The sequence below is a fragment of the Panthera tigris genome, chromosome A3 (genome assembly GCF_018350195.1).
Source record: "Panthera tigris isolate Pti1 chromosome A3, P.tigris_Pti1_mat1.1, whole genome shotgun sequence".
Taxonomy (NCBI): Eukaryota; Metazoa; Chordata; class Mammalia; order Carnivora; family Felidae; genus Panthera; species Panthera tigris.
In genome coordinates this window covers 88,379,387-88,395,227 of record NC_056662.1, presented here as the reverse complement: position 1 = coordinate 88,395,227, position 15,841 = coordinate 88,379,387, and the positions used below count along the sequence as shown (strand labels likewise).

At 37.6% G+C, this 15,841-nt stretch overlaps 1 protein-coding gene across 15 annotated transcripts in view; it reads left to right on the top strand.

The window, feature by feature from the left end:
* Positions 1 to 15,841, top strand: part of EXOC6B (exocyst complex component 6B) — a 605,784-nt gene that overhangs the window by 325,807 nt on the left and 264,136 nt on the right. For all 15 annotated transcript variants that reach the window (XR_006215816.1, XR_006215815.1, XM_042981710.1 and 12 more), the window contains 2 exons: positions 734 to 843; positions 12,924 to 13,035. Coding sequence is in view for 13 of the 15 variants with exons in the window: in XM_042981710.1 (XP_042837644.1) it covers positions 734 to 843; positions 12,924 to 13,035 (222 nt within the window). In the remaining 2 variants the exon portion in view is untranslated. The remainder of the gene's footprint in view (positions 1 to 733; positions 844 to 12,923; positions 13,036 to 15,841) is intronic.

Sequence of the window (15,841 nt, the reverse complement as noted above, 5' to 3'; positions counted from 1 at the left end):
TCCCTCATGCTGCTCCTTTTTATTTTTTTATTAGATGTTTTTTCTTAATGTTTATTTTTTGAGAGAGAGAGAGAGAGAGAGAGAGAGAGAGAGAGACTGAACGCCAGTTGGGTAGGAGCAGAAAGAGGGGAGACACAGAATCTGAAGCAGGCTCTGGGCTCTGAGTTGTCAGCACAGAGGCCCATGCAGGGCTCAAACCCACGAATCGTGAGATCATGACCTGAGCTAAAGTCAGACGCTTAACCCACTGAGCTACCCAGGTGTCTCATGCTGCTCCTTTTTAAATCAGTTTCTCCCAACCCTAACCCCCAGACTTTGGCAACCAATCTGGTTGCTGTCCATCTACTTTTGCCTTTTCCAGATTGTCATATAAATGGAATCATACAGTAGGTAACCTTTTGAGGCTGGCTTCTTTCACTCAGTGTGATGCTTTTGAGATGTGTCTAAGGTGGTATATGTAGCAATAATTCATTCCTTTTTATTGTTGGGTATTTACCACAGTTTTTTTTTATCCCTTCATGTGTGGAAAGACATTTGAATTATTATTTAGTTAAATTTATAGCTTATCTTTTTCGTGTCAGGAAACTTTTGGAAACACTTTATTAAATTTGAGGTTGTTAAGTAGACACTTTGCAATGTGGAAGAAAATTCCTTTTGCATTTTAATTAATTTCTAAGTATCTTCAGCATATGTTAGTTTGTGACTTACTTCCACTGATTCTTTGCATTTACAGCAGCCATTTCCAAAAAAGTTTCCTTTCTCTGAATTTGTGCCAAAAGTTTACAACCAAATTAAGGAATTTATCTATGCCTGCCTGAAGTTTTCAGAAGATCTTCACCTAAGGTATGTCTGAAACAGTGGAAATGCTGCAGATACTAAGACTGGGAGTCTTATGTGCAGAAATATTCTGAAAACCTTTGGATACTCTTTTCAGCTGATTATGAAAGTCGTAATATTAGCCCTTCACAGCACAGTACTGCTATATTGATAAAATCATGGTAAAAGTGAAAGTTGGAAACTTGTGAATAATGTTTTACTTATATTACTTAGCTTATTTTCTATTTTCATTATAAATTTGCATTTCAACGTTTTTTATTAGTAAGAATTCACTGGAAAATAGTATATTAATTTTTACATTCTACTTGATGAAATTTTAAGGCCACTAGGGGAGTAGCAAATAAAATCCTTTGGAAATATCCTTCTTTCCAAATATCCTCTGGACTTGTTAAAGGTATCCATATCTCCTTTAAATTGTTTGACTAACGTGTTCTGAGCCTATTTATGTAGCAGATACATCCTGTTTACTGAGACTGCAGAAGTAAAAGACACAGTTCTTTGCCCCCAGATATTGTCAGTATCTACTGAGGATATTAGGCATGGAAATATACGATGGCGAGTGTTGAAATATGTTTAATTTACTTGCAGAACACCTAGAAGACTACTTAATTCATCTTAAAGAATTTGAGGGAGAATAATCATCATGATTGGCTTTCAAAGGAGTCTTCTCCCTTCAGTGAATGATACCACCATTCACCCAAGCCAGAAATCTAAGAATCATTCTAACTCCTTATTTTCTATTAATAACTTTTTATTAAAAACAAAGTTTTAAGCATTGGTCTAATTTTTGTAAACACTTTACAAATGTATTAAAAATGTCTGTAAAATTCAAAATAGTACTAATCTATGAGGTCCTAGAAAGTGTAATCCATTTTTCAGAGGAAGAAAGTGAGGCCGAGAGAGGTTAAATAACTTTATCAAGGTCACACAAGATTAAGTGTTTAAGCCAGGATTCAAATCTGATCAGCATCAGCCTCAACAAAACAATTACTGCAGTGTTTAGAATTCTTACACTTTGGCCTCACTGTGTTAGTATTTTACATGCATAATCTCAGATAATTGTCATAATGTTTCTTGCAGGTAAGTGTTAATTATTCCCATTTAACAAATGGCTCATTTGTAAATGAGCCTCTGGAAATCCAGTTGGTGACAAAATTATATTGATTGGTGTTTGTTTGTTTTCAGTTCTTTTTTCTTTAAAGTTCTCTCTTCCCAGTGTGGCTGCTTTCATTCACATTGTAGTTATAATTGACTTGGGCCATTTTAATAGTCTCCTAATTGTTCTTATTTGTCTGACTTTGCTTTCCCAACCATCTACCCTTTCTCCTCATTCTATTCTGTATGTTCCCTAGAGTAATTTTTCTACAATCAAATCTTATCATTTAACTTTACATGCTCACCTTTCCAAGGATTCCTCATGGCCTACAGCATAAAGTTCAGACTCTAACCTGATGTACTTCTCTATCTGCCTGCTCCCTCACCCCTTGACCTAGTCTCCCTTGTAGCCTTCCTGGCTCATATCCCATGCTAGTTTCCGTGTCAGTCTGTGCTTCAGTCCTAACAACCTATTTGGTATTTTCTGATCATAAGATGCTATTTTGGACTTGACTTTTCTCCTGACTCTATCTCTACTTAAAATCACTTTTTCCGTGTTTTTGCTCCTGTCTTCTACCATCCTTCAAGGCTCATTATAAGCCTTTAATGAATGGAGGCTTTCTGACCACCTCCATCCCTAATGGAGTTGATCTACTGACTTCCTTTGTGCTCCTTCTGTACCTTATGAATACTGTTGATCAGAGCTGCTCATAGATTTGATTGCTCTCCTTGTATCTGTGGTGTTTCTGTAGGCTCCTTTTATCTATGCGTTAGCCTGTAGGCTCCTTTGTTTATTTGCTGGTTTATTCACTTCATGTTATAGGTAATCTGTCATTTGTCAGATTGTACTTGGTAGTGAGGACATTAAGATGCTGAAAATACAGTCCCTGTCTTCAAGGAGTGTGTAATCTGAGGAACTGAACAATTGGTGATAAGCGCTATCACGGAGAGACAGAGCATCAACATAGGAACCAAATGTTGAGACAAATTAAGGATGTTAGAAAAGGCCTCTTGAAGGGTAGAAACATTTAATGTTTTGTTCAGCACAACATCTCCTGCACCAGCTCAGTCAATTAAGAAACAACAACAACAAAAAAGAATGAGTGGATGGAATGTATGGCATGCCAGGGAATTCTGAAAGTAAATATAACTGGAAAATAGTTTGAGTAACTTGTTTGATATTCATTCTTACTAATTAAAAAATGAAGCATGGTTTGTAGAGTTCATTTGTTCTTTTCTCTGAAAATGAGGTTGATTTCATGGAAATGAGATTATCTTTGGAAGTTATAAACCAAAAGTTGTTTACCCCTTAGGGCCCACCCTCTCTACCACTACCGCCGAATGACTTAATAACTGAGAGTGATCTCTAGGGTACTGATACGTATGTTACCATATAAAAAATATTACAAGTTCATTGCATCATGACTCTTTCTATCCTGTTTTGGAGGAAGGGCAATATGATAAAGGGATAATGTTGAGTAAATTGTTCAAAAGTCTTTTTTCTTGCTTGAATATATCAAGTTTTTGCCTGAAAACTACCTTTGTTATATTTAACATTGACAATTAAAAATAAATATTCAGGGGTGCCTGGGTGGTGCGGTCAGTTGAGCATTCCACTCTTGATTTTGGCTCAGGTCATGATCCCTGGGTCATGGGATTGAACCCCATGTCAGGCTCAGTGCTGAGCATGGAGCCTGTTTGGGATTCTCTCTTTCTCTCCCTCTGCCCCTCTACCCCACTTGCTTTCTCTCTACCTCTAAAATAATTTAAAAAAAAATTTGATTTGGGAAGATTTTACAGGTGCCTTTATTCTTTGGTTTACATTTACCTTATTTTCTAGGCTATATTTACCTTCTAACTTGGAGTGACAGAGACCACTTTGACAATCATAGCTGTCTAATATGGGATATAAGATAACATATAGGGGCACCTGGGTGGCTCAGTCGGTTAAGCTTCTGACTCTTGATTTCGGCTCAGGTCATGATCTCACAGTTCATGGGATTGAGCCCTGTGTTAGGCTCTGTGCTGACAGTGCAGAGCTACTTGGGATTCTCTCTCTCTTTCTCTGGCCCTCCCCCACTCATGCATGTGCATGCATGCTCTCTCTTTCTTTCTCTCTAAAAATAAATAAATAAACATTAAAAAAATAATATGTATAAAAACAATTAGTTCTCTTAAACACAAGACTCTTAGAATAAGAAAAACTGCTGCACTGACATTTTTATGAAGGCTTAAGGATAATTATTCTCTTAAGTCAAACTCTTTTTCTTATAAGAATTTTCCCTTTTACATTGGACAGAGGATGCTGAATAACACGAGAAATATTGAATTATATGAATTCTGAGGACGCAAAACTCTGAAAGAAAATTCTTTTAAAAGTAAGAAAATAAATGGCATTTCTTTGGTAAAATAATGTTCTAGCACTTGCGCTGGACTTAAAAAGTAGAATACACACACACACACACACACGCACACATACACACACACACAGAGATTCTTTTAAGTTACAAAATTAGATCTATGTAAAGAATTTAGGAGATAGAGAATAGTCCAAAGAAGAAAAAATTTGAAAGACTCAAAATTTTAACACATAGTGATAGCCACTCTTTATATATGGGAAATCTTTTTCTTTTAGTTGTTCTTGCATGTGAATACATGCACATGCATAGGACTTTTTTTTTTTTTTTAAAGCAAATTACTGTGAGATACTTCTTCTGTTTACAATATAGAAAGCTGGAAAGAGTATTGCTTCTTCCTTAACAATGAACAAAACAAACAAAACAATTAAACTACAAAATGAAAACTTTTTTTGGAACCCATCAGACAGCTGAAGTTACAGGGTGACCAACTGCCCTGAAATCTAAGATGAGGCTGGCCCCTCTAAGGAGAGTAGCATGATGCACAGATTCCCGTACCTGTGGCAGATCAAGAAAGAAAGGTGTAGATACTATACGAGTGAGAAGGAGGAAATCAATCAAAGCCTTAGGATTGCTAAAACCTTAGTTGGAACTGGCATGTCAGTGAGGAACCTCTAGTTGTGAGTCCGAGATCCAGAACATTCCCTCATATGTTCTTTTCCATGGACCTCTACTGGGTGCCCTTGAGAAAGATTGGGGGTTGAAGAAGAGAGCAGAAAGAACCCTCCATGATATTGCAGGTGTGTAGAAAGGGGATCAGCCACTGCTGTGAGAAAGGCATGAAGCCCCACCCCCATGGTTTGGACCCTTCACTTACACAGATCAAGAACTGCATCACTGGAGTAAGGACAGCAAACTCTGTCTCTCTGCAGGGTACAGGAAAAGACCCATTCTTTGTACAGGAAGCACTGAAGGAAAAACATCCTTTTACCCCTGGAACAAAGGCAGAAAACAGTCCTGTGCCTAGGATCATACCGATACTATTAAAGGTCTTCTAACACTGGGGGAGGGCAGAAAACTGTGGTAGACCCACTGGAGATATAAAGCAGAGTTGGCTGCCACTAAAAGGATGGCAGGGATGTTGAGCAAGCTCTGCTTCTGAGAACTGGGCACACAGGGCCTACCCAAGACTGAAGCTGGCCAGGACAACAGAGAAAGTCCATTGGTCTCCATTAATAGCTTCGCAGCAACTAAATAACAAGTGGCTGCAATCTAGCACTGATTGATGGGCAAGAATGTAGAGAAAGATCCATTCTGTATCATAGGCACACAGGTATAACTGAGAGCTGTGGGTGGTACAGAAACTTTATGAAAAACCCTCTGGGGTTCCAGCACCCACACCAGTCCCATGCAATTATTAGGAGAATTTGAAATCTGTGACGCACTGAAGATAACCATGTGAACAACAAAACCCAAGCCCAGCTCAACTCCTGCTTATGCAAATGGCCCAACAGGAGGAGAACATGGTCATTTCCAAGTATAAATACTGTTACCTCACATTCTAATGTCTTACATATGAAATCCAATCTTCAATAAAAAATGTGAGACATGCAAACAAGCAATTAAAAACAACTCTATTGTCAAGGGACAATGAAGTCAACAAACCAGACTCTGATGACCCAGATGATAGAACTTTTAAAGTTAGAGACTTTAAAATACCACATACATGACTAGATAGGGACTTTTGGTAGAGAAACAGACATTTTTAGAAAGAGTCAAATGAAAATGCTTGAAATAAGAAACTGTTTTTAAGAGATGAAGACTTCCTTTGAGAGGCTCATCAGTAGACTTGCCACAGCTGAAGTAAGAAGTCAGGGAACTTGAAGATAGGTCAATGAAAGTTTCCCAGACTGACACACAAAGAGAAAAAAAAAGGTGAAAGGAATAAAGTGCCCAAGATCTGTGGGGCAGTTACAAACAGTATGATTGAGGGGCCAAGAAGAAGATAAAGAGAACAGGGGGAAAATATTTTAAGAGATAATAGCTAAGAGTATTCCAAAAATAATAAAAGACATCAAACCAGAGACTCCAGATTTTGAGAACCTCATTAAGATAAACAGCAAAGCAATAGCAACAAAGCAAGCAAAGAAAAATACTTAAACACATCGTTTTCAAATAAGCGAACATAAAAATTAACATAATGCCTTAAAGACATTTAGAAAAAAAAAAAAGATGCTATATGTAGGTGTAATGAAAAGCATTACGGGAGACTTGTCCAAAACTATGCAAGCCAGAGACAGTGGAGCCACATGCTTGAAGTAATCAGAAAAGCAAATCAAGCAAGACTTCTATAGACAGCAGAATACCTTTCAGAAATAAAGTGAATTTTTTTTAGCCAAACAAAAGCTGAGATAATTAATTGCCAACAGACGTGTGTAGTCTTTCTCCAGACATAAAATAAAAGGAAATTCTTTACATAGAAGGAGTATACAGGGTAGAAACTTATACACATGAAGAGATAAATGATGAAATAAAGGGCTTTGGGAATGGTTAAAACTAATTTTTTTTTCCTTTGTTTTTAATTGCTCGTTTTTTTGTTTTTTTGTTTTTTTTTTAGGTTGTACAACATGATTTTTTTAAGGCAAAGAAGTGTGGTGATTTAATATACACATACATTAAGAAACAATACAATTACTTTTAATTAACATATTTACCACTTTACGTAGTTACCATTTTTTGTGTGTTTGCTTTGTTATCCCTTCTCTCCCCCATCTGTCTCTCTCTTTCTCCCTCCTTCCCTCCCTAGTTGTTTCTCTCTATATATGTATCTGTGTGTGTGTGTGTGTGTGTGTGTGTGTGTGTATAATATTATAAGTCCTATGGTTTATATTAATTTTGATTACTTGGTTAACATATTGTCTGTTCTCCCTCTATAATTATCATTATCATTTTCTTTTTATAATAAGTTATGTTTGTATTTTTGTTGAAATACTTTGAGACTATGTATTCTGTTAGTTGTCAGATGTTCTTCACCTTTCTCCCTCTTACAGTCTCCATTCTTGCCTGGAGGCGCGCCTGGGTGGCTCAGTCAGCTGGGCATCTGACTTCAGCTTAGGTCACGATCTCACTGCTCCTGAGTGCAAGCACCGCATCTGGCTCTGTGCTGACAGCTCAGAGTCTGGAGCCTGCTTCCAATTCTGTGTCTCCCTCTCTCTCGGCCCCTCTGCTACTCCCACTCTGTCTCTTTCTCTCAAAAATCAATGCTAAAAAAAATTTTTTTAATAAAAAAAATGATTCCTGTCTGAATCAGTTTTTACTCTGATAATTACTGGTTTATGATTTTTAATTAATTTTGATTTTTTTAATTCCTTGTATAAATATTACTTGGCATTCTATTTTAAGGGGTTCTTCCTTGCTATCTATCTTCTATCTGTTTGTCTGTCTGTCTACCTGTTTATCTATCATCTATCATCAGCTAAAACACACGGATTCTTAATTCAATTGGTTCATTCCTTTACTATCTTCATTCCTTTTGATGCCAGACTGTCCCAGATGTAGGGAGTGTTAACCTTTCAGACTAGCTCCTATGCCTTGTTGGTGCATTCCTGTCACATTTTGGGACATTTCCTTACTTAACCATGGTATCATTGATTTCTCCAAGGGGCCCACTTCCCTTTAGTGTTGAGTGGTATCTTGAAAATAAGATCTGGGCATATGTCTTTTTTTTAAAATGTGTCATTTTGAGTCAACAAATAGGTGCTTCTTGGCTCTTGATACAATCTGTGTAATTGGAGCGTACCTTAATGAATTTAGTGATGTGGTTGAATTTAAGCCTGCATGCTGGCTATTGTTTTTCTGTTTGTCTCATTCATTTTTTGCTCATCTTTTCATGTTTTCCTTCCTTCTTCTTGACCGAATTTTTTTAGTATTGTGATTTATTTTCCTATTGGCTTTACTTCAGTATAGCTTTTTACCCCCAATTGTTTGTTTGTGTGGTTGCTGTGGGGACTACAGTGTACATTGTTAATTTATCACAGTTTACCCTGAATAATATATCATTTTGTATGTAATTTAAGAATCTTACCACAGCGTAAAATAGTTTATCTTCTCTTTTTTTTTTTGATGTTGTTCATATTTCACTTATACACCTGTTTTAACCCTAAAATAGTTTATTGTGTGTTTGAACATTTAATAATATTTTAAAGTTCAAGAAAAAAAATTGTATTATTTTTACCCACTACATAGTTACCATTTTCAGGCCTTCTCATTCTTTTCTACATATTGAGGTTACCCTTTGGCATCATCTTCCTTCAGCATGAAAAATTTTCTTTCAGCATTTCCTTAGGGTATATCTGCTGGTGTGGCATTTTCTTGGCTTTTAAAAATATTTCTAAAATACTTTAAAATAATTTTAAAATTATTCTAAAAGTATTTTTATCACCTGTGTTTTCAAAATATATTTTCTAAGACATGGACTTCTAGGTTGATAGTCTAAAGATGTCATACCACTGTCTGCCTCCATTGTTTTCTGAAGAGAAATAAGCCATTATTATTCTTGTTCCTCTGAACGTATTGTCTTCTTTCCATGGTTGTTTTTAAGATTTTCTTTTTATCTTTGGACTTTACAATTTGATCTAATATTCTTTTTTTTTAACCTTATTCATTATTATTTCTGAGAGAGAGAGACAGAGTTTAAGCAGGGGAGGGACAGAGAGAGAGGGAGACACAGAATCTGAAGCAGACTTTAGGCTCTGAGCTGTCAGCACAGAGCCCGATGCGGGGGCTGAACTCACCAACTGTGACAGCATGACCTGAGCCAAAGTTGGACGCTTAACTGACTCAATCACCCAGGCACCCCATGACTCTGATGTTGTTAAATGACTCTGATGTTGTTAAATGTGTGTGTTAATTTTGTGTGGGAGGTACTAAAGCTCTTGGATATGTGGGTTGAAATATTTTGTCATGTTTGGAGATGATTTTGCCAGTATGTCTTTAAATATGCCTCCTTTCTCATTCTTTTTCTTCTTCTGCAACTCCTGGCTACTTGATAGATCATTCAGATTTCTTGAGTGAACTGAATGTGAGTCTCAGTTTTAATTAGTTTCAAATTACTTCTGATTTCAAATGATACTGCAGAATCTCTTTGTCCAGAAGACCAACTCTAAAATTCCAGAGCTTTTATCCAGGAGCTTATCTCTGATCTTAACAGGATTTGAGCTGGGCTGGTTTCATCATTAGTTAGTTTCTTCTCCTTTTTGGATTGAGTTTCTTTAGCCTTGGAAACAAAACCCCTTGCAGAATTTGCAAGATCTGTCTCTGTTTTCTAGCATTGTCTTCACTGTTTCTTTCTTTCTTTCTTTTTTTTTATAACTGCTTATTTATTTTTGGGGGGAGGGGGTGGAGATTGAGTGCAGGAGGGGCGGAGACAGAGAAGGAGAGAGAGAATCCCAAGCAGGATGCATGCTCAGTGTGAAGCCGATAGGGGCCTGGATCTCACAATTATGAGATAATGACCTGAGCCCAAATCAAGAGTGGGATGCTTAACTGACTAAGCTGCCCAGTTGCCCTGCCCTCACCTTTTTGTGTGTGTGTGTTTGTGTGTTTTCATTTATTTTGAGACAGAGACAGAGAGACAGAGAGAGAGCACACATGTGCACAAGCAGGGGAGGGGCAGAGAGAAGTGGGGGAGAGAGAGAATCCCAAGCAGGCCCCTCACCATCAGTGCGGAGCCTTACATGGGGACCAAACCCATGAACTGTGAGACCATTACCTGAGCTGAAATCAAGAGTCAGAAGCGCAACTGACCAAGCCACTCAGGCACCCCCCTCACCATTTCTTATGGAGCAGAATTCTTTATTTATTTATTTTTTTTAACGTTTATTTATTTTTGAGACAGAGAGAGACAGAGCATGAACGGGGGAGGGTCACAGAGAGAGGGAGACACAGAATCTGAAACAGGCTCCAGGCTCTGAGCCGTCAGCACAGAGCCCGACGCGGGGCTCGAACTCACGGACCGCGAGATCGTGACCTGAGCCGAAGTCGGACGCTTAACCGACCAAGCCACCCAGGCGCCCCTGGAGCAGAATTCTTGTAGGGGAGAATTATTGCATCAGTTCATTTATTTTTGTTTCGGGGCTCTCCAGGATTCCAAACTGTCATAGCAGCCCATATTGTTAATGGTTTGGCTAATTTCTCTTCATCTCACCAAAGCCTTTCAGCCTCTGACTGTTTCAGTCTTGTATCCATCTGTACCCAGAGTAGCAAATGGCCTCAGGTATGAAAGTGACTGCTACCCTTTGGTCACCTTTCAAAGGCTTGTCATGGTGCGCAATCCAGGTATACATTTATGTATGTGTGCTAATTATACTTTGTGGACATTGAAGGAAAATATAGCTTTTAGATTAGACCTGACTTTTTTGTTGTGATGAAGATAGTGGTGGTCTTTCTTAATCTTCTATATCACATCCGAATGTGGAACTTCTGCTAGATGTTTTTTTTTTTTTTTGTAATGTTTATTTATCAGAGAGAAAGAGAGAGAGAGAAAGAGAGAGAGAGAGAACACAAGTGGGGGAGGGGCAGAGAGAGAGGAAGATACAGAATCTGAAGCATGCTTCAGGCTCTAACCTGTCAGTGCAGAGTCCAACGCAAGGCTTGAACTCACTAACTATGAGATCATGACCTGAGCAGAAGTCAGGTGCTGATCTGACTGAGCCACCCAGACGCCCCAGTCTTCTTAAACCATAATAGAGATATGTAATAAGTACAGGATATCATGAGAGTGATTAATATCAGGGGCACCAGATTCTTTAGATACCTGTGTTAATAATTTTTATAGCAACGTATACTTATTTGTAGCTCATATTACAATTGACCTGGTATAATTATTAGTTTAATATATGAAAGCAGGAACCATGACTATTTTGTTCATTCACCATTTTGATCTCATTATTCTACCCACATAATGCCCAGCACCTCATATATTTGTGGAGTGAAGTATTTCAGTTCAGTAATAATTTTGGAAAGGTTAGCAGTGGGCCAGAGGGTATTGGTCAATTAAATGTATCCTTACATGGACGTTGTGAAAATATTTTGATGTATCATTCCTTCCTGATTATGTCCTTGAATTCTGTGGTCATATTTAGTTTTGATATTTTTCTGTTTTCCACATAGCCTGATAATATACCTTGCCTATATATTTAAAATTGTAAGATTTTTAATCTGACTATACTAAGCCTCTGATTTTCTTCTCTAGAAAGAGAAATGGCTGAGATTAAATTTGTGACCATCATCCACAAGCAATAAATTTACAAAGAACTCACAAATCTCTATTTACAGTTATTTCTTGATGTTTATAAACTAGACTTTCTATAACATTAACCTTATCATTGAAGAAATATTTGTCTTAAAAGTATATCTTTTATAGAAAGCCATCTTGGGTTATACTTTCAGGGGCTCATGGAGGATGTATAGGTCTAGAATTTAGTTTATTGGTTACAGGGCTGTTTTTCTTTTTCAAACTTTGCATATAAATATAGATAGCTATTGAATCATTTTCTTTATGTTTAGTTTCCTTTACTGTATAGAAAATACCATTATTGGGGTGCCTGGTGGCTCAATTGTTAGAGCATGCACCTCTTGATTTCGGGGTTGTGAGTTTACCTGAAAAAAAAAAAACCATTACACAATAAGGGTTTAATAATGTTCACTGGATTAAAAATGAGGGAATAAATTCAAAAAAGGAAAATGTCTTTATTCGTCATTTTTGGGATAGTAAGGATTACAAGACATTTATGCATTATTAAACTACCAGCCTAAAACACTTATTTTGGAATCAGAGCTAAACAGACATTCTATGAAAGAAGACAATACAGAAGTAACTTTTCTTAGGGGTTGTCATCAGCAATTAGCTGTACACAATTAGCGGTAGGAAGCCAATGGAGAGACCAGGTTGGAAAATTATTAATATTAACAATCTGTGAAGGATCTTGGAAGTATGGGAGAAATAATGATTTCAGGATGAGGAATCATGCTGGGTAACTGTTTATGTGGTCTGAGAGACAGTTTATCACAGTGTTTAAATGCTATGGGCTTTAGCGCTGGATGGCCTTGTTCAAAGCCTTTTTTTGCTGTTTACTTACTGTATGACCTTGAAGAAGTTACTTAACTTCTCTGCGCCCTCATTTCCTCATCTGTAAAGTAGAAATAATAATAAAAGTACTTTGTATCATTGGTGTGAAGTTTAAGTGAATTTTATTTATTTTATAGGTTTATTTATTTATTTTTGAGAGAGAGAGAGAGGGAGAGAACATGAATGGGGGAGGGGCAGAGAGAGAGAATCTCAAGCAGACTCCATGCTGTCAACACAAAGCCCGATGAGGAGCTCAGTCTCATGAACTGTGAGATCATGACCCGAGCTGAAATCAAGGGTCGGATGCTTAACCGACTGCGCCACCCAGGACCATTAAATGAATTTTAGTATATTAAAGTACTTAGAATAATTTCTGGCACAAAATAAATGTTATTCGCTGCTGCCATTATCATTAACATCATCAGAAGTACCACTGGTGGTGCCTTGTTTGTTTCAAGAGTAATCCTGCTCCCTGGTATGACTCACTCTTGATAATTCTTTTTCAGCTCAACCGAAGTCGATGACATGATTCGTAAATCTACAAACCTGTTGCTAACCAGGACTCTGAGCAACTCTCTGCAGAATGTCATTAAAAGGAAGAATATTGGACTTACTGAGGTAAAGCTGCTCTTAATGGAGGCAGCCAAGGCAATATGTGAACAGATGCCCTAAGCTCTGGGGCCTGTTTGTAAGTTAATTATAACTTTCTATACGGTCCGTCATGTTCTTACTGATGGATTCCTAATGGTGAAAGTGCAAAACAAATCATTTGTTTTTTTCTTTTGTCCTCTTGGAGACATTTATTACATTTTGAAAAGTCACTTTCTCTCTCTCTCTCTCTCCCTCTCTCTCTCTCTCTCATTATTTTCAGTACCTAACCGGTTTTCCTTTCTGAGGTTGTTGGGATACATTTGTATTATTTGCCATCAATTATATAAAAACAAAATTGTTGGTTGGAGAATATAGTCAACATCAGGTTCCTATCCAAACGAATGACAGTTCAAATACAACATACAATATGAAACCACATGTGTGTGCGTAAATCATGGATGCCAAGGATATTGGCACTTGTAGTCCTTGGTTTGTGTTAGACTCAGCTTTTGGTTTTGAGATACCTCTTGTATGTGAATGGTGAATTACTCTTTATCAGCATGTGAGTCTGGGGATCTGGGATTGAGGAAATGTGGGAGAAAGGCGATCGTCACATTTCTGTGGAAGCTTACAGAATCTCACAAAGCAAGAAGGGATATTACACACGTGTTGCGAACAGTATCTTGGCAAACTGAAGATTTGGCACGTTGGCGTGGAGTCCTAAAATTTAGAAAGATGTGAAGTTTCCTTTCTCTTGGAAACCCAGGATTGCATGGGAGAGTCGACCTGCCATTTTATGGAAATTATATTGCCAAAAGTGAGAGCTTGGAGGAATTTTTTTTCACAGGGAAAGGGAAAGGCTGTTGGCCATATGTTTTACTTGTAGAGGTGGTGTAGTTTGGAAGTCCGTTGCTCTAGGAAAAATTGACGTTTTCAGATATACACTGTCAGAGATCATGGTGAAATTCAGCAAATGGTTAATGAATCTGACTCATAGGTAAAGACAGCTGGAAGCCAGGTGAGCATCTCCTTCTGATTTTGGAGTGCTAGCTTCTTTCCCTGGGTGAAGATTTTAAACTATTATAATGTGGAACTTTGGCAGTGTTTGAGTTCCGTGTATAACAAACTTTTTTTATGATTGAAAGTTACATTTGACATTATTTAGGACAGTTCCCTCATTTTGCAGAGCTTCCTTTCTGTGGCTGGGTATAGAGATATTAGGTATTATCTTTATGTCTGAGAATAGGTTAAGTTCTTTTCATCGTCAGGAAGGCTGAGCAAAAGGAAAGTGGAATGAAGTGGAGTGAAAAGTAGGAAGTCCTCCTCCTTCTGTTACAGTGCACTGTTCTCCTTATGTGGATCCCAGGTAGGACAGGAAGTCTGTTATTTAGTTTTTGAACTATCTCTGTATTATAACTTTTAATACAGGTTTTCTTATGCCATCTAACGGTCTCTTAAAACATTTTAAACAGGTAACTTAGAAGGAAGATGGTGTGATAGAAACAGCTTTGGCCTCAGAAGTCTCTTGAGTTTAGTTGTGACTGTGCATGCCATTGATTTACTGTGACATCTTAAGAGAAAGACCTAACTTCTCAGTTCTTCAGTTTTCCTGACACCATTGTCCTTTGCAAGGGCCCTGCACATGTCAGGTCAGGACAGGAGAAGCAGTAGAAGCTTATCAAAAGAACTATATTTTAGTTCTTGGCACCTTTTCAGTGGATGCTAAATATTATTCCTAAGTCATTGGATCTTTCTAGGTAATAATGTACTTTCAGTATCAATATCCTTGCATATGAATGAAGGAACATCTACACACATTTATTTATTTTGGCTTTTATGGTGGTTTGTACACATACAGACAAATACATACCCAGTGATTTTTATCGCCAATAGAATAATTATATTGCTCACCTTTGGAAAGACATTATATCCTCCTTTACAGGTAACTAGCGTGAGTTCATATCTGCACGCATCATCATACTAGGTAACATTTGTCGAACAGTTTGTATTCTTCATAGTCTATTCACAAATACCATCTCGTTTAGTACAATGACATTTGAAGCTGGCTACGCATGTGTTATTATTCCTATTTTATAGAAAGCGTAATTAAAGTTCAGCGAGATTGCCTGAGGTCATATAGTTAACAAAATGATAGAAACGAGACCTAAGTCTGGGTTGTTTTTTTCCCAAACTTAATTCACTTTTACTATAATGTACTGATTTCCATACTGATTTAATTATTTCATCATAACAAAGGGGCTTTTACAAGAAGTCCATAGTACTGTGGAAATTGTTTAGGTAGAGATGATTTTGTGTCAGCGAGCACATATCCATTCAAGCAGTACAAGTATTATAAAACCACAAAACTAACTGAACCCTATTTCAGGTTGTCAGACAGTTCCTTCAGGTCTTAAGAGTTCCTGTAAGCTAATGTCTGTCTGCCTGTCTTGTTCGAATTTATGTTACCACATTTCTTCTTTTTTCTGTCTATATGCTCTATCCTTTTATCTTTTCCTCTCCGTACACTGGTTTTCTTGCTTTTGTCCTTGCTTCTTGGCTTCCCCACGTTGACTCAGGTCGACATTACCTTTTAGTTCTCGCTTACTGTAACTTGAATGCTTCGCACTCTCAGACCTTACGTGACTGTCCCTGTTCAGTCAGCAGGTCTAGCTGGTTTCCTCAGGTTGCTTCTTCCAGGTCTGTGGGAAGAAAGTCAGCAGAGCAGTGGTTAAGAGTGTGCGTCCTTAAGCAGACTGCCTGGGTTCCAATTCTGCCTAGGTTCTCTTCCCTTAATAAATGTGTTCTTGGGAGCGTGTAGTTCATAGGGTTGTTG